The following is a 25,105-nucleotide window of genomic DNA, read 5'->3' on the forward strand; positions in this document are numbered from 1 at the left end:
CCTGTTAGATCTCAGTGCTGCGTTTGATACAGTTGATCACAATATTCTCCTACAAAGACTTGAACATACTGTAGGGATTAAGGGGAAAGCATTAGGCTGGTTTAAATCTTATCTGTCAGACAGATTCCAATTTGTTCATGTTAATAATAAATCTTCCTCAAACTCTAGGGTCACCTGTGGAGTACCACAGGGTTCAGTCCTTGGACCAATTCTCTTTACTATATATATGCTTCCGATTGGCAAAATTATCAGACAGCATGGGATTAATTTCCACTGTTATGCTGATGATACTCAGCTATATTTATCCATAAATCCTGATGAATCCAATCAATTACTTCGACTGCAGTCATGTCTTGATGACATCAAAAGCTGGATGACTTTAAATTTCCTGCATCTAAATTCTGACAAGACCGAAGTTTTAATCTTTGGGCCAGAGTCCTCAAAAAATAAACTTCTTAACCAATCACTTAATCTGGGTGGCATTAACCTGGCCTCTGGTAATAAAGTAAAAAATCTTGGTGTTATTTTTGACCAAGACATGTCATTTAAATCCCATATTAAACAGGTTTCCAGAGTTTCCTTTTTTCACCTCCGGAATATCGCCAAAATTAGAAACATTCTGTCCAGGAGTGATGCTGAAAAACTGGTCCATGCATTTGTTACTTCAAGGCTGGACTATTGTAATTCTTTACTATCAGGAAGTCCACAAAATGCAGTTCAAAGCCTTCAGCTGATCCAAAATGCTGCAGCAAGAGTTCTGATGAAAATCAACAAGAGGGATCATATTTCTCCAATTTTAGCTTCCCTTCATTGGCTTCCTGTTAAATCAAGAATAGAATTTAAAATTCTTCTTCTAACGTATAAAGCCCTTAATAATCAAGCTCCATCATATATCAGAGCTCTGATTACCCCGTATGTTCCTAACAGAGCACTTCGCTCTCAGACTGCAGGTCTGCTGGTGGTTCCTAGAGTCTCTAAAAGTAGAATGGGAGGCAGATCCTTTAGCTATCAGGCTCCTCTCCTGTGGAACCAACTCCCAGTTTTGGTCCGTGAGGCAGACACCCTGTCTACTTTTAAGACTAGGCTTAAAACTTTTCTTTTTGACAAAAATTATAACTAGTGACTCATGTTACTCTCAGCTACCTTTATAGTTTTACTGCTATAGGCTTAGGTTACTGGAGTATATCAGGATCTAATTTTCTCACTATATTGAGTTCTACAGTTCTTCAATTATGCATTATGTGTTGTCATTTCTGCTTTAACTTTCTGTTCTCTCTCTTTTCTCTTCATAGTAGGTACACCTGGTCTGGCGTTCTGTTAACTTTGACATCATCCAGAGAAGACGACTCACCTGCTACTACCATCTAATGTAGAACAGATTACTAGATCAATGTGTGCTTCTGTGCTTTTTTGTTTCTCTTGTTGTGTCTCTGTTCTGTCTTCTGTAACCCCAGTCGGTCGAGGCAGATGACCGTTCATACTGAGCCCGGTTCTGCCGGAGGTTTTTTTTTCCCGTTAATGGGTGGTTTTTCTTCCCACTGTCGCTTCATGCTTGCTCAGTATGAGGGATTGCAGCAAAGCCATGTACAATGCAGATGACTCTTCCTGTGGCTCTACGGTTCCCCAGGAGTGAATGCTGCTTGTCGGGACTTTGATGCAATCAACTGGTTTCCTTATATAGGAAATTTTTGACCAATCTGTATAATCTGACCCAATCTGTATAATATGATTGAACTTGACTTTGTAAAGTGCCTTGAGATGACATGTTTCATGATTTGGCGCTATATAAATAAAATTGAATTGAATTGAATTGAATTGTGTCTGAGGGGGACGAGCCTGAGTACCGGTCGGTCATCATGGACTTTGTGGAATGGTGTGAGAAGAACCACCTGTGTCTAAACACCAGTAAGACCAAGGAGATGGTGATCGACTTCAGGAGAAGACCCCCACCTCACTCACCTGTGAACATCCAGGGACAGGACATAGAAACTGTGGAGAGTTTCAAATACCTGGGTGTTCACGTCAACAATAAACTGGACTGGACTCACAACACCGACGCCCTGTATAAGAAGGGCCAGAGCCGCCTCCACCTCCTGAGGAGGCTGAGGTCCTTTGGAGTGAGCAGGCCTCTGCTAAAAACTTTCTATGACTCTGTGGTGGCCTCAGCCCTCCTCTACGCTGTCGTCTGCTGGGCTCCTGGCAGTGCAGAGCGGGACAGAAAGAGGCTGAATAAGCTGGTGAGGAAGGCCACTTCTGTCCTGGGCTGCCCTCTGGACTCTGTGGAGGAAGTAGCTGAGAGGAGGGTGTTGTCCAAGTTCACATCCATCATGGACAACACCTTCCACCCCCTGCACCAGACTGTAGAGGAGCTGAGCAGCTCCTTCAGTGCAAGACTTAGACATCCTGTCTGTAAAAAGGAGCGCTACCACAGATCATTCATTCCTGCTGCCTATCAGATTATACAATGCTGCACCATAACTGTAACCACAACTAAATATAACTGTAACTGTAATAACCTACGTGCAATATCTAATGTGCAAATATATTTAATACATTGTGCAATAATCCTGAAAGAAGTGACTTCTGCTGCAATTACACCTGAATATATGTCAATACACATGTATACAAGTCACAGTAAACATATGTAAGATATCCTCTGCCTTATTTCTATTTTATATTTTTTATTCTTATTTTCTTATCTACTTCTTTTTGATCCACTGTATAAACGAGGACACACTGTATATACCTGATGCACCTTGTCCTACTTTTCGCACCTTCTTCTGATTACTGATTACTGAGCCGATGTGACATGTGAATTTCTCCAATGTGAGATCAATAAAGCCTATCTTATCTTATCTTATTTTAGAAGAAAAAAAAAAACATCTAAAGGGGACCAAAAGCTTTGCTAAAAAAAAATGTTTTAGCGTAGAACCACAGGGAGAGTTGTCTGCATTGAACATGGCTTTGCAGCAATCTCTCATACTGAGCAAGTATGAAGCGACAGTGGAAAGAAAAACTCCCCATTAACTGGAACGAAAAAACCTCCAGCAGAACCAGGCTCAGTATGAACGGTCATCTGCCTCGACCGACTGGGGGTTACAGAAGACAGAGCAGAGACACAACAAGAGAGACAAAAAAAGCACAGAAGCACACATTGATCCAGTAATCTGTTCTACATTAGATGGTAATAGCGAGTGAGCCGCCTTCTCTGGATGATGTCACAGTTAACAAAACGCCAGACCAGACGTACCTACTATGAAGAGAAAGAGAGAGAATAAAAAGTTACACGATGAAATGACAACAAGCAATGCAAAACTTGAGAACAGTAGAAATCAATAGAGTGAGAGAAATAGACCCTGATGTCCTCCAGTAGCCTAAGCCTATAGCAGCATACCTATAGAGATAGCTCAGGGTAACATGAGCCACTCTAACTATAAGCTTTGTCAAAAAGGAAAGTTTTAATATTAATCTTAAAAGTAGACAGGGTGTCTGCCTCACGGACCAAAACTGGGAGTTGGTTCCACAGGAGAGGAGCCTGATAGGTAAAGGATCTGCCTCCCATTCTACTTTTTGTCATGTTTTGTCTTAGATGAACCCGGACACAGCACACACACACAGAGCTGGTTTTGAGAGTTTATTGCAAACAGTGGGTAGTGGATGATGAGAACCAGAGTCAGTTATCAGACGAGAGTTGAAGGGTGCAGGAGCTGGCTGTCAGGAACGGAGCAGAGATACTGACAGGATCTGGAGGTGGACCGCTGAGAATCCCTGTGGTGCAGCAGCGAGTGAGTTCCTTGGACGACGGGGCAACAGATAAATCCAAACTGAGCTTGACAGAGTTCCTTGGACTCAGATGCTGCGGTAATCCCACAGGGCAGCAGAGAGAAATCCGGAGGAGCTGGGCTGCTGCGGAAGCAGGACTGTATACCAGAAGACAACGAAGATGAAGGAGCTAATCCAGCAGCGCAGCAACAGGAACTTAGCTTGACAGACGAGAAGCAAGACATGATGGACGAAACTGGAACCAACAGGCTAGGTGGTAAAGGAGACAGAAGCGAACTGGACTTAGACAGGCTTGGTGTTGATAATGACTGAAGACGAGCCGGCAACGAGGAACAGACTGAGGTGAGTTATATGGTGGTGTGAGCAGGTGAAGCCAGTCCATAGTTAATTGCAGCCTGACAGGTGATCCTGATCAGGGCTGCACTGGGAAAGGAGGAGGCAAGAAATGTTCAGAGTGCAGCCATCCAGGCTGCATCATGACACTTTTAGAGACTCTAGGAACCACCAGCAGACCTGCAGTCTGAGAGCGAAGTGCTCTGTTAGGAACATACGGGGTAATCAGAGCTCTGATATATGATGGAGCTTGATTATTAAGGGCTTTATACGTTAGAAGAAGAATTTTAAATTCTATTCTTGATTTAACATGATGCCAGTGGAGGGAAGCTAAAATTGGAAAAATATGATCCCTCTTGTTGATTTTCATCAGAACTCTTGCTGCAGCATTTTGGATCAGCTGAAGACTTCGAACTGCATTTTGTGGACTTCCTGATAGTAAAGAATTACAATAGTCCAGCCTTGAAGTAACAAATGCACGGACTAGTTTGTCAGCATCACCCCTGGATAGAATGTTTCTAATTTTGGCGATATTCCGGAGGTGAAAAAAGGAAACTCTGGAAATCTGTTTAATATGGAAATTAAATGACATGTCTTGGTCAAAAATAACACCAAGATTTTTTACTTTATTACCAGAGGCCAAGTCAAACACTGCAAAAGCGTTGAAACCCTGAGTTCCTTCAAATCAAAGATTAAAACCTATTTGTTGCCTTTGACTGTCCTGGTTAACCTGTAAATTAAAACATCATAGATTTAAATTTGTGGTCCAACTTTTCCTTACCTGCCACTGCAATGAACTTATCTCTGTCATGCAACAGACGGTCAGAGAACTCGATATTCAAGCCACTTCCAGGCAAAGTGGTAGAGTGGTGATGATGTGGGCTTGTTGTGCAGCCACAGGACTCAGGCCCTTTCCAGTTCTAACACTAGGTATTTAGGTGTCAAATGGGGAGCCATGTCTCCAACATTCAAAGCTTGGCCAGAATTGGGTCCAACCAGAGGACAGTGAAAGACAACAGCACTTTAAACTTGGCAAGATGAGCAGCTTTGTGTTACCATGGTTTATTTTGGACAGCTTCTTTTGTTATATGTTTTCCCTTCACTGTCAGAGCTGAAGAAAACCTTTAGGGTATCTCTGGGACAGCCCAAAAGACAATGTTGGTCATCCACTGGTGAACCAGTCCAAAGGCGGTTCACCAGTGGATGACCAAGTTTACAGGATGTCAGGTCAGCACACAGTCCATCTCCTCATGCTTGCCCAGAAGTGACATCCTGTAAAAGGTCTTGAGGCAGCTTGGACAACTGTATTTTTTCCTATCATAGTGGGTTTGGAGGTGAGCTCGCAAACTGGATCTGTCCAAGGAACACAAAATATACATCTTAGTCACAGCAGGTATGTAAAGTGTGTCTTTCACTAATTTGACCTGCACCACCTTGATTACTGACTCAGTAAAAAGGAAAAATGTAAGAAATACAGGAAAGCTATTTGACCCAGAGAACTGGCAATTCAGGCCGTCCAAGGCCTCAAAGCTCTCCTGGCTGTTGATGCTCTGATGAGGACTGACTGGAATAAAGGCCAGAAAAGGGAGAGATTTAGGAAGGACTGTCTTTATCATCATGAGGCCTCCATATTTAATTTAATATTTATTTTTAATTTAAGAGGATCTGAGTCGGAGTCGGTCTGACTGAGGAAAGGAGGAGAAGAGAGACCCACTGTCTCTTTGTAACAGGGTTAACATGACGGTGATGATGGAGGTCTTTCTGCAGCAGAAGATCTCCAATGGTGGCCCCTATTAATGATACCAATGTCCAAACAGTAAATCCCAGTATGAAAAGGGAGTGATATGTCAGTGTCATACTTAATACCTTTTAATAATAATAATAATAATAACTATTATTATGCTATCGATAGTAGTGTTCAACACCAATCATAGTATTTGTAAATTTGTAGATAATATTGAAAGGAAATGTCTAACCCTTGTAAATAAGTTTTCTTCATGTAACTGGGAACAGATTAGTGTGAAAGTGGTAAACTGTTAACCATGTTTAGGTTTTGAATACATTGTATATTGGCAAACAACCATTTTTTTTTCTAAACTAAGAATATGGTTTGGATTACCAACGTGATCTGCATATGTTAACTGCTACTATGAGAAATATTTTAAACTTTCATTAATTTCAGATGTTTACATATGCTCATGGATATGCATATGCATATAGAGAGGCATATACAGAGACACTCATGTATATCCAATAGAGAAGCGCCAACAGGAACTTCTCTATTGGAAACTCACCTTCAAACACAACTTCATCCCACATAACACACCAATATGGAATAACAGATACATGCTCATTTACAGAAAATCTATTTTTATTGAAGAGTGGTTCTTTAGAGGTGTGTGGGCTATTGCTCACTTAATGGATAAAGATGGAAACATATTACAACATACAGAATTTTGTAAAATTCACTGCACCCAAGCAAAGTACAAACAAATCGTCAAAGGCTTTCCTCACTAGCTTCAATTCTTGGTTAGGCAGGATTTGATAAACGTCAAGGTCTCCCCTGTTTTATGGAAACTTTGTATTGAAGGTGAAGTTTTTTGTGGTGTCAAACATAATAGCAAATTTATAAGAAATTGCCTATCCAACTTTAAACTGTGCTTCTTAGTGTAGTTAGAAGGTACCATATAATTAAATTTTAATTGAATTAAATTTTATTTATATAGTGCCATTTCATGATAATTGTCATCTTCAGGCACTTTACAAAGTCAAAATCAATCAAATCATACAGATTGGTCAAACGATTTCCTATCTAAGGAAACCCAGCAGATTGCATTGAGTCTTCACAAGCAGCATTCACTCCTCCTGAGTGGCGTAGAGCCACAGTGGATAGTCTTCTGCATTGTCGATGTCTTTGCAGCAATCCCTCATACTGAGCATGCATGGAGCGACAGTGGAGAGGAGATCTCCCCTTTAACAGGGAGGAAAACCTCCTGCAGAACCAGAACCAGGCTCAGTGTGAACGGCGATCTGCCTCGACTGACTGGGGGTTAGAGAAGACAGAGCAGAGACATAAAAAAGCACAGAAGCACACATTGACCCAGGAGTACTTTCTATGTTATATGGTAATAGTGGATAACCTGCCTTCCCTGGATGATGTCACTGCTAATAGAATGCCAGACCAGGTGTACCTACTATGAAGAGAGAGAGAAAAAAAGTGGTTCATGAGAACTAAAAGCTACTTCTCCGTGTCTGGTTCTGGGTATGCAAAGTAGATTTGAGTCAGAAGACCTGAGTGGTCTGGAGGATTGATACACTGATAACAAGTCTATGATGTATTTAGGAGCTAAGTCATTCAGGGATTTATAGACTAACAGAAGTATTTTAAAGTCTGTTCTCTGAGACACAGGGACACAGTTTAAGGAATTTTTGTTCCCTCTGTTGTGCAAAAATTGGTACTTCAGTTTTGTTTTTGTTCAGCTAAAGAACATTTTGGCACATCCATTCATTAATTTCTTCTAAGTTCTTACTCGTCTGTATAGTTATGGTAACTTAGGTTGTTTTTTATGATCTGAGCTAGAGGGAGCATGTAGATAATAAATAGGAGGGGACCCAAGACGGATCCTTGGGGAACCCCACATGTGATCTTTGTGGTCTCTGATGTACAGTTATCTACTGACACAAAAAAGTCCCTGTCCTTTAAGTAGGATTTAAACCAATCAAGAGCTGTACCAGAAAGGCTGGCCCAGTTTTTTCAGGCAGTCTAACAGAATGGAGTGATCAACAATACTGATTGCTGCTGTCAGATTTGGTGTGTTTGTAGTTGGACCAGTTCGTAGACAAATTTTTGGTAGCAGCATGATTCATTAATAAATAAAACAACAAACTTACAGGGTTGACAGGAAACCGGAACAGTTGCATGGCATGAAGGAGGACCTGACACTGAGTATGGCTAAAGTGGTTGACTAAATAGTGGAGAAAACAGAAGCAATTAACGTAGGTAATAATAGTAAAGGTAATTATAGGCTGAGGGAGAGAAAGGCCAATGATCTGACAGAGACAGTAGGAGAGCAGAGTCTAAACAAAAAGTGTGACTGAAGAGATGAAAGATGCAGACTACAGAGGTCATAATACCAGAAGTACCATCCATCCATCCATTTTCTTACTCGCGTTATCCCTCATGGGGTCATGAGGGTGCTGGTGCCTATCTCCAGCATTTCAATGGGCGAGAGGCGGGGTAATACCAGAAGTTAACAATTCAAAACAAATTCAAAATAATTTCAGTATTGTATCACATCTGAGCAATGTGCCACACTGTATTATGCAACTAGCACCAGTTCTTTAAGTGGGCCGGTAGGCAGTGATGCGCAGAACCAGCATTTCTAAGTTTTACTCCTCAGCATACCAAGAGTTTTTCTTGTGTGCGGCACATACTGGGACTTCTACCCGCATCCATGCCCCCTGCCGAACTAACCACAGTTTACAGCTTGTAGCCTATTTGTTGATAAAAAAATAAAATGCCTCATAAGAGATTCATTGCCTTGGCACAAAATGCTTGTCGTACCTTCAAGTGGATGTATGCGCTTTGCATGTGAAAAGCGGAGGAAAATATCACTGCTGTGATGTTTACCTGGCTCCAGGAGGTCTCAAAGAGGACCTGAACTGGAGCAGAGTTGAATGATAACTCTCAACAGTTCTTAACTACACATGAAAACGGAGGTTAGACTCAGCTGACATTAATGCATCCAAAAGGGACCATGCTGCTGCACAAACTCCTCCGTGTTAGCAGGGGGCCTGAGTCATTTCAGGGCCCTGAGTCATTTCAGGGCCCTGAGTCATTTCAGGGCCCTGAGCACAAATTCAATTCAGTTCAATTCAATTTTATTTATATAGCACCAATTCATGAAACATGTCATCTCAAGGCAATTTCCAAAGTCAAATTGAATCAGATTATACAGATTGGTCAAAAAACTTCCTATCTAAAGAAACCCAGTTGATTGCATCAAAGTCTCGACAAGCAGCATTCACTCCTCCTGAAGAAGCATAGAGCCACAGGGAGAGTCGTCTGCATTGTACATGGCTTTGCAGCAATCCCTCATACCGAGCAAGCATGAAGTGACAGTGGAAAGAAAAAACACCCATTAACAGTGGGTGCTGTGTGGTGCCTCCCACGTGGAAATAACCAATAATACATGATATTTCAGTGTGTTTCTCTTTATTTCCAAAATAACTTCACAATATCAATGTTTTGAAAACAGTTGCAACAAGTAAGAGGAGAAATAGACATCCTGAAAAAACATTAAACTCATTTTGTATCAACAGTGGTGTAAATACTTCCACACAAGATAACTGTTTTACCGATCAAGGAGGAAAATTGACAGACACAATATAAGTGGGATTATAATGACAAAACAAAATAAAGCACAATGAATAAAATGCAACAATGGGCAGTGTGATACAAAACTAGGACTCATTCTATGAAGAGCTCTTAGAATAAGAATTATTTCTCCTTTGTTTGATGAAAAGCCTTAAAAACATCATAAATGTCTGACTTTCCGGAGGAAACATAATGTGATCATGACAAGTATTGTTCTAGATTAGATTAACCGACGTTAACATTTCTGTTCAGAGTAAATCAATTTTGAATAAGAACAGATGTAACAGGTTGTACGCTGGGGTCTATTCTCATGTCCTTGTTACTTTTGCAATTATAATTTTTTGTGTTTTTCATTTGTTCAAAGACGTTTACAGTTGCTTTAGTGAAAAACTGCACGTGAAGGGATGCTTTGCTGCATTTTTGTCTACAACAGTAAAACAGTTCTGTTCTGTCAACATTCCCATTGCCAACCTTTTATTCATTCATCAACTCATGACGTTGTTAAAAAAATCACCTCTATCTTTTTTTCACTACTTAATAACATATTGGGCTCATGGAGGAGAGACTGAAGAGATGTCGATCTCTTTTTCTTGAGCAAATATTTTCACATTGCTTATAGATAAGAACATGCTATAAACATTTCATTTTAATGATGTTGTTGTTATGATTTCTATAACTATGACTTTACTGGAAATCCCCCAAACCTAGATGGAAGGCATCAAATGGAGCAGGAGTTCCTTTGTTGATTGGAATCCTCTCAGTCAATGGTGATGTAACATTTACCTAAGCCCCCAGTGGTTCCTGGCTTGTTCTTGAAAATCCTAGCCAACTTCTTTTCATATCTCGGGACAACACATTTGGCCTAGTGTCACCTTGGCTAAGTGGTGACACATTCTAATCTATCACTAACTTTGATAGTTGCACAGTTGTTTCAACTTTGCTCAAGGTGTTGTATATTTTCTTTTAAACATAAGTTTTTTTTCTTCTAATAATAATGCATGATAATTAGTAATGGAGGATGGGGAAGGCTTCACTTTGCAGCTTCAAAAGCTGCATGGAAAAAATGGCTGAAAAGTGGAATTTAGCGCTACACAAGCTTTTGTGGCTGCCTAATGGAATTCGGATGATTTCTCACCTGCTAATACAAATCAACATTGTGGTGTCCAGGCAAGTGAGTTATTATTTATTTTGGCTTGCCTGATCCAAGTTTAATTCTATCCTGTGTATCCCTTACTGTCAGCCTACCTTCAACAAAAAGGGCCACTAGTGCCACAACAAATTCTAAAAATATATAATAATAAAAATAGCTATTAAATATGCATTTAAAGATAAAAAACAATACACAGTTTTATCATATAAAATATAGAGGTGGTTCTGTAACCTTGCGTACATTTTTGCTGTATTTTATTACTGAAAGATTCTGGTAACCACAGCTACACAACTACAGATTTTCAGTAAAAACAACTGAATTTTTTCAGTGTGGGTAATTATTGCTTATCTATATAAAGCAACAATAGTGTTTTAGACCTGTCGTCTTTTCTCTCACCTCTGGTTGTTCAGTGAAGTACTGCAGCAGAGGAAATGTGTTCAGTTGCTGTATGTCACATTTTTCATACTGTCTATTCTGCACAGAAGTATTCATAAATATCAATATATTGGAAAATGTTATCTGTGCAAAGCATCACTGCTTGTTTCAGTTTGGAGGTTAGTTTTGAACTCTGGGCTCTTGGCCTGACGCAGAAAGCTATTGTTTAGCAGCACATGGCTGGGCTCTCAGCACGTCTGGCTGGTGGCTCGCTCCCAGCCGGGCCGGGGTGTGGCTTTCACTTTATATTTGACAGGCTGGAGGACCACACCAAACTTTCCCTCCAGGCTGGGTAGAGAGTGGTCTGGTGGGACAGAGAGGGTGAACCTCTGCAGGATCCAGGACAGGAAGAGAAAGAGCTCCATCTTGGCCAAGGCCTCACCCAAACACACTCTGATCCCGGTACCAAAAGGCAGATAGCTTGATGACGGGATGGTCAGTCCTGTGCCTTCACTGTCCAAAAAGCGGCCTGCAGAATGACAAGATGATTCATGTGATGGACATTAGGACTTCTATAGAGACTGTCCTAATCACGCTGAGACATTCTGGGTCTCAGCGTGACAGGTGGTATGGGAGATGAACTGCACACAACAGGAAGGATTTTGTGTGGGTGGTGAGGACAGCACAGAGATTATTGGATGTCGTCTGCAAGATCTAGACATGACTCATGCTACAAAAGTCCAGAAAAGGGCCAGACGTATTACAGGAACATTAACTTAAAAACAGCTTTTCCCTGCTGAGAACCAAATAAACCACCAGGCCAGTTCACAGTCTGCTTACATGTTTGCAAACATGCTACTGGTTCCACGGGTTCTTGACCCAATAAAAATCATTTACACTATCTTTCAAATGCTAATGTCTGTTTGCGCACTTTTAGTTTCTCTGGTAATGTTTGTCTGATACATTGATGCAATCGCACAGTAATTTATATCGTACTGTAATGTGACTGCTGTCTTTATTGGCTTATAGATTTAAATCATATCAGATGCTAAGAACTAGTTGCACACTCTTTAGTTTCTCAGAATGTGTTGTTGGTGCATTCAGCTTGGACATTATCTCTTGTTGTGTCTGTGTGTTATATGTGAATCCTGAGCTGGTGTCTCATCAAAATTTCATTATGGTGACATGACAGTAATAAAGATTCTTGATTCTTGATTTACTGAACAGGGAATTCAAGGCCTCTGTCATTGAATAAGTAACTAAATCCAAAACATATAGATGTAATTTTTACATCTTTTACTTATTAGTAGGGTTGAGGAAAATGTAATTGATGCATGTAACTCTGATCATATCTTGTCCAGATGCACCTGCATAACTTTCCCGTGTGAAAGAAGCTCACATGCTTTCAGATTTATTATTGTGTTTTCTTTAACCAAGGACACACAGAGGAGTTGTGTTAGATAAGCACCGGATCGTACCAATGTGTGCACTCCTGTTTTCTCGGATGAAGACTACTCCCACTTCCTATGTTGACCCAGAACGTAATAAAAGTGTAGTGTGCCTTTTTCCGCTCGCTCTGCTCCCTGACTGCGTTGGGGGACAGAGACATTCAAACGCTCTATGCCTTTGAACAAATTTGCAAAGACAAAGATGCATCTTTCTCTAATTAATGAGTAGTGTGCCTTTCTTCCTGATAATGATTAGCATCCACCACAGTAGTGTAATACCTAACACAGTGTAATGTGTTCTTGAGACATGCTTACTCCTGAGCGAACCTGCTTGTTTCTGCTACACATTGAGTATGTGTAGCAGAAACTAAATGTTATCTTTATGTTGACAACATCGTAGCTTTTATGTCCAGAGTGTTTGGCTGTTTGGAGGTCAGCTGTCTCACCAGGGTCGAAACATTCAGGGTTGCTCCACTCCTTTTCATCATGATGCAGAGACCACAGATTGATGATGACTCGAGTTCCTTTTTTTACTTTGAAATCCCCAATACTGCCAGGAGGAAACAGAGCAAAATTCTCTAATGTGGCGTTCGAAAGGGCTGAGGAGAGGTGTAATAAATCATGAAGCTATTGACTGTACCTGGTGTCATTTAGTGCCACGTGAGGGATGAGTAAGGGAGCTACAGGACGGATCCTCAACACCTCTCTAATGGTGGCCTCCAGGTAGGGCAGACTGCCTCTGTCACTGAGGTGGGGGGAGCGATCCATTCCAATCTTAGTGTCAAGTTCATGCTGGATGCGCCTCTGTACCTGGAAACAACAGGAGCACAAAGCATCTGTTATTCTGGGTCAAGCAGATTATGAAACAGCTTGGTGGATACTCTCTGGGCCTGGACTTACCTTCATAACCAACTGTGGTCATGGCTGATGAACACAGGTATACATAGTGATGAGAGTATGCTATAGTTCTTGTTAACTGCTTAAATTTTTTTTTATTGAACATGATGGTAATAGAATTAAAAGGGTCTTTATCTAAAACCTCCTGGTACTTCAATGAGTTAATGCGCTCTAACAGCCTCACAGATCCTCTACCACACCTAACAGTGGGCATAAGGAGCTTTTCCACATATTTATAGTTTATTTCACACCAAACTCAGTTGGAGTCTTTGTTACTGAAGGTCTTCTTTGACCAAAGCTCCCAGTTCCAGGTAAAGTCTTAAAAAAAAAAACATGTTTCCACCTGGGTTGGTAGGACAGAAAAGGCTATAGGCAGTCCTAAACAACGGGTTGTCATGGAAATAGTCTAATGGTTGTCATGGAGACTCCAAAATGCTGCTCCTTGCTGCAGTTCAGCAACAGTGATCTGCTCACTGAGCTCAGTGGAGGATAAATATGAGTCCTTGTTCAGCCAAGTGGTCAGTGGCTTACAAGAATCCAGATTCACTTCAATTCACTTTAAATATATGGCGTCAATTAACACAAAGTGATTCAATAGACCTCTGTGTACCCTCATATATGTACCCCAGGGAAACTAGCAGTTATGAAATATACCAAGAGGTTCCTAAAAACTCTTTAACTTTTTAAAAAAAAAGAAAAGCCTTGTAATATTTGTTTTTAATTTTTGTTTATTTTAAAGGGATTTTTAGATGTACTAACAAGGGTGCCATTCGTCATTTCTTAACAGTTTGAGATTGTGCTGCACCAATAAAAGCTGAATGTATTTACGGAAGTGTATTGACATTCTCTGAGTTTGTAAAACTTTAAATATAGGCAGAGTAAGAGAGAGCGTCAACTGTAAAGCTTCAGGACATGTTTTCCTACTTTCATTCATCGCAGTATACTGCCATCTAGAAGATTAAATAGGAGTTAACAGCTTAAACAACATTAGATTTATTGTAATTTTAACATACTGCAGACTAAGTAGAAGCCAATGAAGCAGCACAGCAGGTGTTCTGGCTTACATCTGGATGATGGATGAGGTAGGTTACCGCCCATTTGAGAACAGTGGTGGTGGTCTCAACACCAGCTCCAAAGATGTCCCCTACAGTCATGAGGAGGTGGTCATCACTGAGGCCCACAGCCTCTGCATTAATGTCTGCAGTGTTGTTGTTTTCAGCGCTGCGCTTAGCTCTCAGCAGGGCATCCAGCAGATCTCTCTGTACGTGGTCACTGTAGTCCGCCTGGGAGGGATGGAAAACTGAGTCAGTGTTTAGGATACACACAGGCACAACAAAGTAGATCATTATTGGGAAATCCAGTTGATCTCTAACTAGGAGCAATTTATGGAGTGATGATCAATCAGAAAGAAAGAAAATGTTTACTCATTTTAAGATTAAAGTCGAAATGATGAGAGATAACTGAGAAAATTCTAGAGTAGTCATAATGACACTGGCACAAAGACCTGCAGTAGCCATGACTGGTGTAAATGAGCTGACAGCTTTTTAGTTTAGAACAAAGAACTTCTTCTTGTCTGACCCTATAAACATCCTGTAGATGCTCTGTCAGTCAGCACAGAGCTTTTCCTGAGAAAAAATCAAACCTGCCTGGAAAGAACAGTTTCAGCCTCCCACCTTCTCTTTAGGAAATGGTAATCACTTTTGATGACGGTGTGAAAATATTTTCACACCGTCATCAAAAGTGAGCTGTTAATTAATGATACTAAAATTGATGATAAAATTGACACCACTGCCTAAAAGGAAAGAAACAAAGAAGCATGGATCAGCCATCACCAGTCGGAGTTTGGAACAGAACATAATATTCCTCTTGCCAGTTGAGGACCAAAGGTAAACAACTACAGCTAATTGCACATCTTTACCAGCTATTAAATACTTACAAAAAACATCTGATAAAGTGAGACATTCACACTTCTATTCTCTAGCTCTCTGTCTTATTCTCCATGTGACCACAGATAACAGACTGGGTTTACAAGCCAGCATGGGGCAGAGCAGCCGTGGGGTTTGAGTGCAGTTTTAATGTGGCTTATTGCCAACATGAATGTTTTCAACATCAGTGGCAACACACCATCACTGCAGACCCTACCTTGTGCTCGTTGTACTTTTTCTGCAGAAGTTTGTCTCTGATTGCAACACAGTGCTTCAGCAGATGTAGGTCTGCATTTGGAAAAACCTGGAACACAGAAAAAGACATCATGATTTATCAACATGCCATGTTTCATTATTTTGTATACACAATATTAGCACAAGATTAAATATGCACTGAAAACTGGGTTCTTAGGTGTTTTTCATTAGGAGTTAAGGTGAAAAAAAACTGCCCTTTAGAATAAACAAAATAATATTTGATCCTACTAGTAATGATGTCAAGAACTTGAGTAACTTTGTACTTTGTAATTTGTCACCCTCTCCTCACACCAGTCTGGACACATCCTCGTTAAAATGTTCGGTTTGGTGTCATTTGCAGGAAGTTTGGAGACATTTAAGGCCAATTTTCCCATCAGATTTTATGAGAGACATTAAGCTCATCTTTCATTTAGTCCAAACCTGATAAAACATCTGCTTTTGGGTCATTTAGTTCTTAACTAGTTTTGTACAAATAGTCATTTTTAACGCTTATGTAGCAACTGGTTTACCTGTAATTTCATGTTCTGACATATTTCTGACTAGAGCTTAATATCTCGCATTGGAAGCTGTCTTTATACGCGTCTATGTGAGGTTGACGTTAACTGACCTGTAACCAAGGGAAGATGTCAACCAGGCTGTCCTTAGCCACCGTGTCCACAATGCCCTGGCTGTAACGCAGCATGCCTTCAAACTCTGGGTCTCCTCGGGAGTAGGAGGAGTTGAAGCAGAGGGAGCAGACCACGTTTGTGACGGCGCGAGTCAGCTCAGGGGCCAGATCCAGAGCCAGGCCCACCCCTGCTGCCTCTGACATAGTGGAACATAGAGACTGGGCCTCTGCACAGACTGGGCAAAGCAAAGGAGCCAGCATGTCCAGTTAATGTGCAGTTCTGCCCAGTAGATAAACTCAAAGGCTTTAAGACGTTTTAACACCACAGGATGAAAACTGGGGTTAAAGTGTTCCATCCTGACTACAAAACCAAGATGAGACTGAATATTGAATGACTGCCCATCTGAGCAGGGTGTTCCAAGCCTAATAGTAGCTGGAGATACCCCCCCCCCCCACACACACACACACACACACACACACATGTCTCTGTGTGGATAGGCGGGTATAGTGAATGAACGGATGAATATTCTAGCTGAATGGCAAACTGACAACATTTTTAGAGCAAGTTTCTACTCATACTGACCACTTAACTGCTTGACACCAAAGCCACATTTACCCGATCACACTCACAAATGCACACATTTCTACACTGATACAGAGATTCGTAGGCATCATTTCAGAGTTGCATACTCTAGGTCACTGTTGCAATCTTTAAATTGTTTCAGCATCTTGTTATAATAAAGGAAGTGTAGTGATCTGTACTCACTGATCCTCTCGATGGAAGCAGAGCCTTCTCCAAACATGCAAAGAGCTCCATGCACTATTTTCCTGTGGAACCTCCAGGCAGCACTATAATCTCCGAATGCAATGTCTTTCCCATCTCTAGTAAGAACGTCTGTGGTCACCTTTGTCATACACATGACATGTAAAAAAAAAAAAGAAGCAGAAATGACAAAATCAGGGTTAGAGAAGAAGCAGAGGACATACAAAGACAAATGGTACCCACAGTTCTGGGCCTTCCAGCAAATATCTTTCCCTTCTTCAGCAGGACTTCTTTGGCATGTGCATGCTGGTTGACGATGATCACTCTATGGGAGCCCATCATCAGTGAGTACGTCTGTCCATACTTTTTTTGGAGCTGTTTAAAAAGTACATGAGGAGGGTGCGGGCTTCGCAGACTCAGCAGACTGCCGATCAGAGGCAGCGCTGGGAGATGGGGGGGCTCCTGGAGGCCACGTGAGGACTTGGCTTTCAGCTGCCATGCCAGCACAGCCAGGATCAGGATGGCAAAGACAATCAGACAAAAACAAGCCATAGCTTTGTGTGGAGGGTCCAGATAGAGAGCTCTGATTCAGCTGTGGCCATGCATCCCAGGGCAAAGCTGTGAAGGAAGGCTCAGAGCCGATGCAGGGCTAGACTTATATGCATCTACGTCATTGCCAGGGCCTTGACTTTGGCTGCTTAACCACGTCCAAATTAAACAAGATAAGAAACACTTGTCTGACGGGATCCTTGAAGAAAGCCACAGACCATTGTTAGGCTCTTGAAAAACCAACAGATGATTCCAAAAAGTTACACAGCTTTGAAAAAGTATTCACGCCCCCTGAAGCTTTCCTCATTTTGGCTCGTTTCAACCAGGAATCTCATGCATATCTTTGGGATTTTATGTTTTAGACTAACCCAAAGTTGAACACAGTTGTGAAGGAAAATAATACATGGTTGAACATCTTTTTCTCCAAAAAAGTCTGAAAAGTGCGTTGTTGATTTTCAACAAGAGGGATCATATTTCTCCAATTTTAGCTTCCCTTCATTGGCTTCCTGTTAAATCAAGAATAGAATAGAAAATTCTTATTCTAATGTATAAGGAGGACATCAGGGCCTATTTCTCTCACTCTACTGAGTTCTCCTGTTCCCCAATTTGCATCGCTTGTTGTCATTTCAGCTTTTAACTTTCTGTTCTCTCTCTTTTTTCTTCATAGTAGGTACACCTGGTCTGACGTTCTGTTAGCTGTGACATCATCCAGAGAAGACGGCTCACCCGCTACTACCATCTAATGTAGAACAGATTACTAGATCAATGTGTGCTTCTGTGCTTTTTTTGTCTCTCTTGTTGTGTCTCTGCTCTGTCTTCTGTAACCCCCAGTCAGTCGAGGCAGATGACCGTTCACACTAAGTCTGGTTCTGCTGGAGGTTTTTCCTTCCTGTTAATGGGGAGTTTTTCTTTCCACTGTTGCTTCATGCTTGCTCAGTATGAGGGATTGCTGCAAAGCCATGGACAATGCAGACGACTCTCCCTGTGGCTCTACGCTTCTCCAGGAATGAATGCTGCTTGTCGGGACTTTGATGCAATCAACTGGTTCCCTTATATCGGACATTTTTGACCAATCTGTATAATCTGATTGAATTTGACTTTGTAAAGTGCCTTGATAAGACATGTTTCATGAATTGCCGCTATATAAATAAAATTTAATTGAAAAATTGAATTGAATTGAATTCAATCAATCAGTCAATCAATCAATCAACCAATCAATCAATCAATCAATCAATCAATCAATGGTCTTATCAATGGCCAAGGAATATGATTACACAATGAGCCTGACAAATATCATTATCTTAAAACAGGGGGCTGCGTGGTTTGGGTGGGGTGGGTGATTAGAGTGTTTTTTCCCTTTCTTTTCTTCCCCTAGACAGTCTGGAGGATGTGCGGTTGGGTTGGGAGGGTGGTGGTGATGGTCTCTGTTTGCGGTTGGCTGTTGGACCCTGCCGCCTATCTCAGGCCCCGTGGACCATGGTGGTGCGGCAAGCAGAGCCTCCTTCTCCAGGTAGGTTTTTGTAGAACAAGGGTGCCTATTGGAGTCAGGGGGGAGCTGGCTTCCCTCCTCATCCCTGTACACCTCCCTTTGTCTGCTCCATCACGCAGGTGAATTGCAGCCCCTCCCATCAGGCCGTGGATTTAAAATGCCTGCAGGTGATACCAAAAGGTACAGGGGTAGTTTTGTTCCTTCAGCTATTAAGATCCTGAACAGCACGTTGTAGACTACACACTAATCTTTTTAAATTATGCACAGCTTTCCTGATCTATTTATTTATTATCTATTGACCCAGCTTTTTTTGTATTTACTTTTTAGATATGGTGCTTTCTAATCTGTATTTTATCAACTGTCTTTTGATAGTACTATTCTGTACTTTTAATCTATATCTCTATGTCTGGAGCACTTGCTGCTGTTGTTACTGTTATGTCATTGTCTTCTGGAGATGTTGTCAATGTTGTTTGTGTGTTGTGCGTGTATGCAGCCCACTCTTTCTGCCTGCAACCAAATTTACCCTTGGGTTTAAATAAAGTTACCTTGACTTGTCTTGTGCAGCTGAGTTCTTTTGCTTTTTTTTTTTTTTTTTTTTTTTGCTGTGTTTCCTGTCCTCAGTCGTGGAATGCTTTACCACCAGAGCTACGATCCATCACTGAGCTAGAAGTCTTTAATTCACAGCTAAAAACACAGCTGTTCAGACAGGCCTTTCACTCCTAGCTGTTCAACTGTGGATAACTTTTGTTTATTTTGTGGTTTCATTTTTCTATATAGCTCTTAAATTTGTTTTGAATTGTAGTGTTATGCACTTTTTAGTTTTTATACTTTTATATCCTGTTATTTTCCTATACATTTTTCTATTTTATTTATTTTGTCTCAGCAACTTTTTGTTTGTATTTGAGCTTGTAAAGCACTTTCTGGACCATATGAACCGCTGAAAAATGCTATATAAATAAATGTTAATTGATTGGATTTGGTCCGATAGTTCCAGCTTGGCGAATGCTCAATGTTTCAGCATACCAAGACATTTTATACAATTTTATGCGCTGCTGTGTGAACAGTTTGGAGATGATCACTTCCTGTTCCCACGAGTGGCACCTTATCACAGAACAAGGCTCATAAAAACACGGAGGAGTCAGTTTCATGTGGATGAACTTGACTGACATGTCTGTGCAAATTCTCAGATATCTGGATCATGGGAACGGCAAACAGGCTTAAATCGGTTGCCTTGGATTTAAGTCTGTTTGTTGTAACTTGACTGACCTACACAGAGTCCTGACCTCAGCCTAAGAGAGCTCCTCTGGGATGAATTAGAGAAGAGACAGAGTCAGGCCTTCACATCCAACATCAGTGTCTGACCTCACAAATAGACTTCTGGAAGTGCATTTAAAGCCTTGACAGAAGAGCTGAAGCTGTTATAGCTGCAAAGGGGGGACCAATATGTTAAACCCTGTGGACATCAACAATGGAATAAGACTCCAGGTCTATGGAGGCAGAGTAGCTTCTTCTGGCAATATATATAGTGCTTGTCAAATTACAGGGTCCAATCTAATCTATTTTTATACAGTCGTGTTATGAAATTAAGGTGGTTATGAAAAGTGGTTATACGACTCTGTGGTAAATGTTGTAAACTGCGGAATGAGCGATGGACTGAACTGAACTTTACATTAAGGTTTCTCTCTCCATGAGATGACAGGTGTCTCTTAAACGCGTATGCAGAGACTTTTGGACCTCGTCGCACACTGTCGTTCTTTTACATAGAAAATGGCGTCAGCTGACTCGCAGCCGCGGTTCGGGCAGTCTGTCAAGGGTTTGTTATCCGACAAGGTAGGCTCCTGCAGCGGGGACGTGATTGCGTTGACCCGCCAGGTGCTGAAGGGATCCCGCAGCCAAGAGGTACGGCAACACTCTCTGTAAACAACCCGCCTTTAGAACCGTTGTTCATCGGACTGCTGGGCCCGACAGCCACCGGAAATAAACACAGTACACATAGGGTTACAAAATAAAAGCACTTCTATTTTAGCGATGGCTCTCTTAAAAGTCTCCCTTGTTATGAATTTAATGTGATAAAAGAATGTTTTAGCTTTCATGCATGACTATTAGTTGAGCTGTGTATGTTTTGTATCCTGGTTTAAACAGCACGTTTCCCTCGAAACGTGCCTAACAACGACTTTACTTCCGGCCTCACAGCCTGAATACAGGTGTTATTTCAGTAGCTTGATTCAAAAAGCGATGTTTGTATTGTCCTGGTTCTTTACACATAGAGCGATAAATCGCATTTAGTTTCTTAGGGAACTAGAAGATTACACATCTGATCTCTGATTTAAATTCCTTTCTTTTAAGTTGGTCTAACTTAAAACGTTACTGAAGAAGTGCAGCCTTGTTCCCCAGGAGCTGCTGGTCATCTTCTCCACGCCATCCTCCAGTCTGTCCTGTGCTCCTCTGTCACTGCGTGGTTTGGCTCATCCACAGAACAGGACAGGTCCAGACTGCAGAGAACAATCAGGTCTGCAGACACGATCATCAGGGCTGACCTTCAGCATCTCTGCAGACCCCACACATCCTGGACACAAGCTGTTTAGACTGTTAGACTGACAGGGGGCGCTAGAGAGCGCTGGTTACTATAACCAGCCTTCACAGAGAACTGTCTCCTGGACGAACACCGAACAGCGTCCAGATCCAAACCAAGGTTGTTGGCACCAACCCAACCATGTCTTCATTTTTTGTAGAAACATGTACATGTTTCCAAAAAAAGGAGTTCTATATCTGTTTTTTTGTATATTTGTAGTAAAAATGTCTTCATTGAGAGTAAAGTGGAACCAAAGTCAAACTCTTTGTCGTATGACAAAGAGTTTGCTCTTAGCTCCAACTTGGCGATTGGAGCTAAATTGGATTCTGATTGTAATGGCCGACACTTTCCAGGGTTAAGGAGCGCAACCAGACTGTTGCTCAGTGGTCCTCTATTCTGATGAAAGCAAAGTTTGCATTATATTTGGTTATCCAGGTCCCAGAGTCTGGGGGAGGAGTGGAGAGGTCCAGAGTAAAGTTTCCACTGTCAGTGATGGTTTGGGTTGAGATGTTATCTGATGGCTCTGGCCCACGGTCAATGCAGCCATCTACCAGGACATTTTACAGCATTGCAAGCTTCTCTCTGCTGATGAGCTGTGTACAGATGTAGATTTCATCTTCCAGCAGGACGTGGCACCAGCCCACTCTGCCAAAGGTACCAGTGCCTGCTTTAATCATGGTGGCAACACTAAAACTCAGTAGGGAATCTGGAGTATCAGCAAAAGGAAGATGAGAGACACCAGAACCAACAAAGCAGATGATCTGAAAGCAGCTATCAACGCGATGTGAGCTTCCTGAACGCCTCAGCAGAACCACAGGCTGATGGCCTCCATGCCACGCTGCATTGATGCAGGAATTCATTTTGAGTCCAGATACTGTTCAGTAGACCCACATTTCTTGACAAAAAAAACTTTTTATTGCTTTGATGTCATATTCTAATTTTTCTGAGAAACAGATTTTTGGGTTTTCCTTCACTGAGACAGAATCAACATTAACAGCTTGCATACATCCCTGGATGTGGATTTATTTTGTATCATAGTTTTCACCTTTTGCATTGAATTACTGAAATGAGTGAACCTTAATTTCAATAATATTTCCTGAGATGCAGCTGTCAGCATTATCCAGGCCGCCTTTCTTTGCTCAGGGGTTCAGTTCTGATGCTCAGGTCTGTTGTAAGAAGTTTGTGTTGGATTCTGGTTCTGTGGCGGCTCGTTTTAGCAATCGGTGATCTGTAGCACCGACCTGAGGGGACCTCTGACCAGGATGAGTCAGGTCCTGGACCTGTACAGGTCATAAAGGGATGGATGGTCAGTCCTTTCTGTGGATCTAATTGTTTAAGATGTTCAGCAGCTCCTGAGGAAGACTGGACTGAAAGGTTGCCGCAGGAAGTCCAGTCTCTGCTGGGCCTTCTTACGAGTGGCATCCATGTGTGAGGATCATATCAGAGCCTGAGAGACGGTGGTTCCTGGGAACTGGAGGTGATCCACGGTGGACACAGTGGTGAGGATAGTGAGGGGGGTCCTCCTGAAGTTGGTTGGTTTCTGGAGTAGCACCTGCTCAGAAAACAAAGATGGGAGCGGCCCGGCAGGCTGCGCTGTGGGGGAGGAGCTGTGGAGGGAGGGCTGCAGGGAGGGGGAGGACCTGGAAGGTGAGCTAGTTCAGATTTTCAGGCCAAGTCCACGGTTTTCTCAGAACTCCTTACTGCAGCTTTAAGACTAGAAAGGAGAAGTTTAGGACCTGGGATCGGCTCGGGACTTCCAGGTGTTCACCTGATTGAAGACTGGGCTGGAAAGACTCGGGACTTGCTAAACAAAGACCTGGTTCTCCCTCTGCTGCGTGGGAATATGTGAGGCTGATGAGAAAGGTCCAGTCTTTAAAGTTAGAATCAGATGAAGCGCGTTGGGCTGATAAAAAATAACTTTCAAGCAGGTATTCAACATATTATTTATTAAGCCCACATTTCTGTATTGGAGTGTTTTTATTGGTCTGATGTAATATTCTAACGTTAAACATCATGTTTTCATTTTCTGTAAGCAGAGAATCTTCGTTAACAGAAACCAGGGCTTGAAAACATCAGTCTGTAAATTGATCTATTGAATGTGTTTCACTTGGTGACCTGAGACACTGAAAAGATAAATTTTTCTCTAATATTCTCATCTATTGTATGTGTCTATAATCAGCTGCAGCTAACTGCTGATGTCTCTCCAGCTTCTCGGACAAGCGGCGAGGAACATGGTGATCCAAGAGGACGCCATTCTGCACTCTGAGGATGTAAGTGACCATCCTTCCTGTCTGTGACGCTTCACTGAGCCAATTAGAGGCTGACTTACCGTCCGCTCTGTCTGTCCTCCAGAGTCTGAGAAAAATGTCCATTATCACAACGCATTTACAATACCAGTGAGTATCACTCAGCTGCTTCACTTTGGTGCACACTGTAGAGGAAAGTGTAGTAAAAGGCCTGTGTCCCCCCCCCCCCCCCCCCCCCCCCCGCAGACAGGAGGCCATCCAGAAGAAGTAAGTCCCAGCACATCGCCAATTGTTTAGGCTTCATCCGTATCTGTGAGCGAAGCCACAACACAGAGTCGTGACCTGTACGCGTTCTCCTGTGTCCCCATCCTTCAGCATGGAGCACTCCAAGAACCTGCAGGACCAGCTGACACATCTTCTGAAGTGACACAGCCCGGAGGACATGGAGGACATGGAGGACATGACGACACATGCCCAACCATGGAGGGGTTGGGCTCAGAGACCTTCTGGTCTCACTGGCCTCCTGCACCGAGGGACGTTCATCAGCTCTGCGTTATACACACACCGGGCTTAAGCAAATCTGTACAGTTACTTGTGTGTCAGATGAATGTTGGATCAGTTGTAGTATATTTGTTGTTGGACAGAGAGGCTTGGGATGAATTGCACAGCTGGACTGGTTCCATGTGTAACATGTTTCATTTCTAAATGAAAGAAGTCAAAGTGTTGACCTTGACCCACATTCTGCTGTAGTATTTAGTCTTTACACCAAGGAAAGCCTTTATTATAAGATGGAGAGATTTGATGTCAAGAAGAACATTGGCTCTGAAAGGTGGACTCAGTTAAAATGACTAAAATAAAATAAAGAGGAAAAGTTGATTTACTTAGCACCCTTCACAGACAAAATCACAAAGTGTTTCACAAAAGACATCAGAAACAGTACAGACAATTTAAAATAGAATAATAAAAGCAATCAAAGATAATGTATCATTTATCCTGTAAAATTCTATTAAACATATTCAGTCCTGGGCAGAATCTAAGAAAAAGCTGCAGGAATCTGGCCATCCTCAGACTAAACTGCTGTAGCAGCTTTAGATTCATCTTCAGTCTGTGAGTTTAGCTGTAGTGATCCTGATGAAGCTGGAGGGAACTTAAGCCATCCTGCTAGGACTCTCCTGACAGTTTGATTTTTATCTTGAAAGGTGCTATAAATAAGGTTTTACTTAGTTTGAGGTGAATATTGCCACCAACGAAGTGCTGGAGAGCTTATTATGCAACTAAAGCTTTTACAGTTAATACAACCAACCAGACCTGTGGATCCTGGAAGAGCTTTACCAAA

The 25,105-nt window shown here is 41.8% G+C and overlaps 2 protein-coding genes across 2 annotated transcripts; one reads left to right on the top strand and one right to left on the bottom strand.

The window, feature by feature from the left end:
- Nucleotides 1–9,525: 9,525 nt before the first annotated feature.
- LOC105917304 (steroid 17-alpha-hydroxylase/17,20 lyase) lies at nt 9,526–17,531 on the bottom strand. The gene is made up of 8 exons (XM_012852073.3): nt 17,157–17,531; nt 16,917–17,055; nt 16,151–16,386; nt 15,506–15,592; nt 14,428–14,646; nt 13,107–13,276; nt 12,913–13,016; nt 9,526–11,547 (listed from the first exon to the last, which is right to left on the bottom strand). The coding sequence occupies exons 1-8, from the start codon at nt 17,463–17,465 to the stop codon at nt 11,267–11,269; spliced, it is 1,545 nt and encodes a 514-aa protein (XP_012707527.1). The 5' UTR covers nt 17,466–17,531; the 3' UTR covers nt 9,526–11,266.
- Nucleotides 17,532–20,680: 3,149 nt separating this feature from the next.
- On the top strand, nt 20,681–24,494 carry borcs7 (BLOC-1 related complex subunit 7). Its single transcript, XM_036130676.1, has 5 exons — nt 20,681–20,850; nt 23,731–23,793; nt 23,876–23,919; nt 24,016–24,036; nt 24,145–24,494. The coding sequence occupies exons 1-5, from the start codon at nt 20,719–20,721 to the stop codon at nt 24,194–24,196; spliced, it is 312 nt and encodes a 103-aa protein (XP_035986569.1). The 5' UTR covers nt 20,681–20,718; the 3' UTR covers nt 24,197–24,494.
- Nucleotides 24,495–25,105: the final 611 nt, after the last annotated feature.

Source organism: Fundulus heteroclitus, unplaced genomic scaffold (genome assembly GCF_011125445.2).
Source record: "Fundulus heteroclitus isolate FHET01 unplaced genomic scaffold, MU-UCD_Fhet_4.1 scaffold_37, whole genome shotgun sequence".
Classification (NCBI taxonomy): Eukaryota; Metazoa; Chordata; class Actinopteri; order Cyprinodontiformes; family Fundulidae; genus Fundulus; species Fundulus heteroclitus.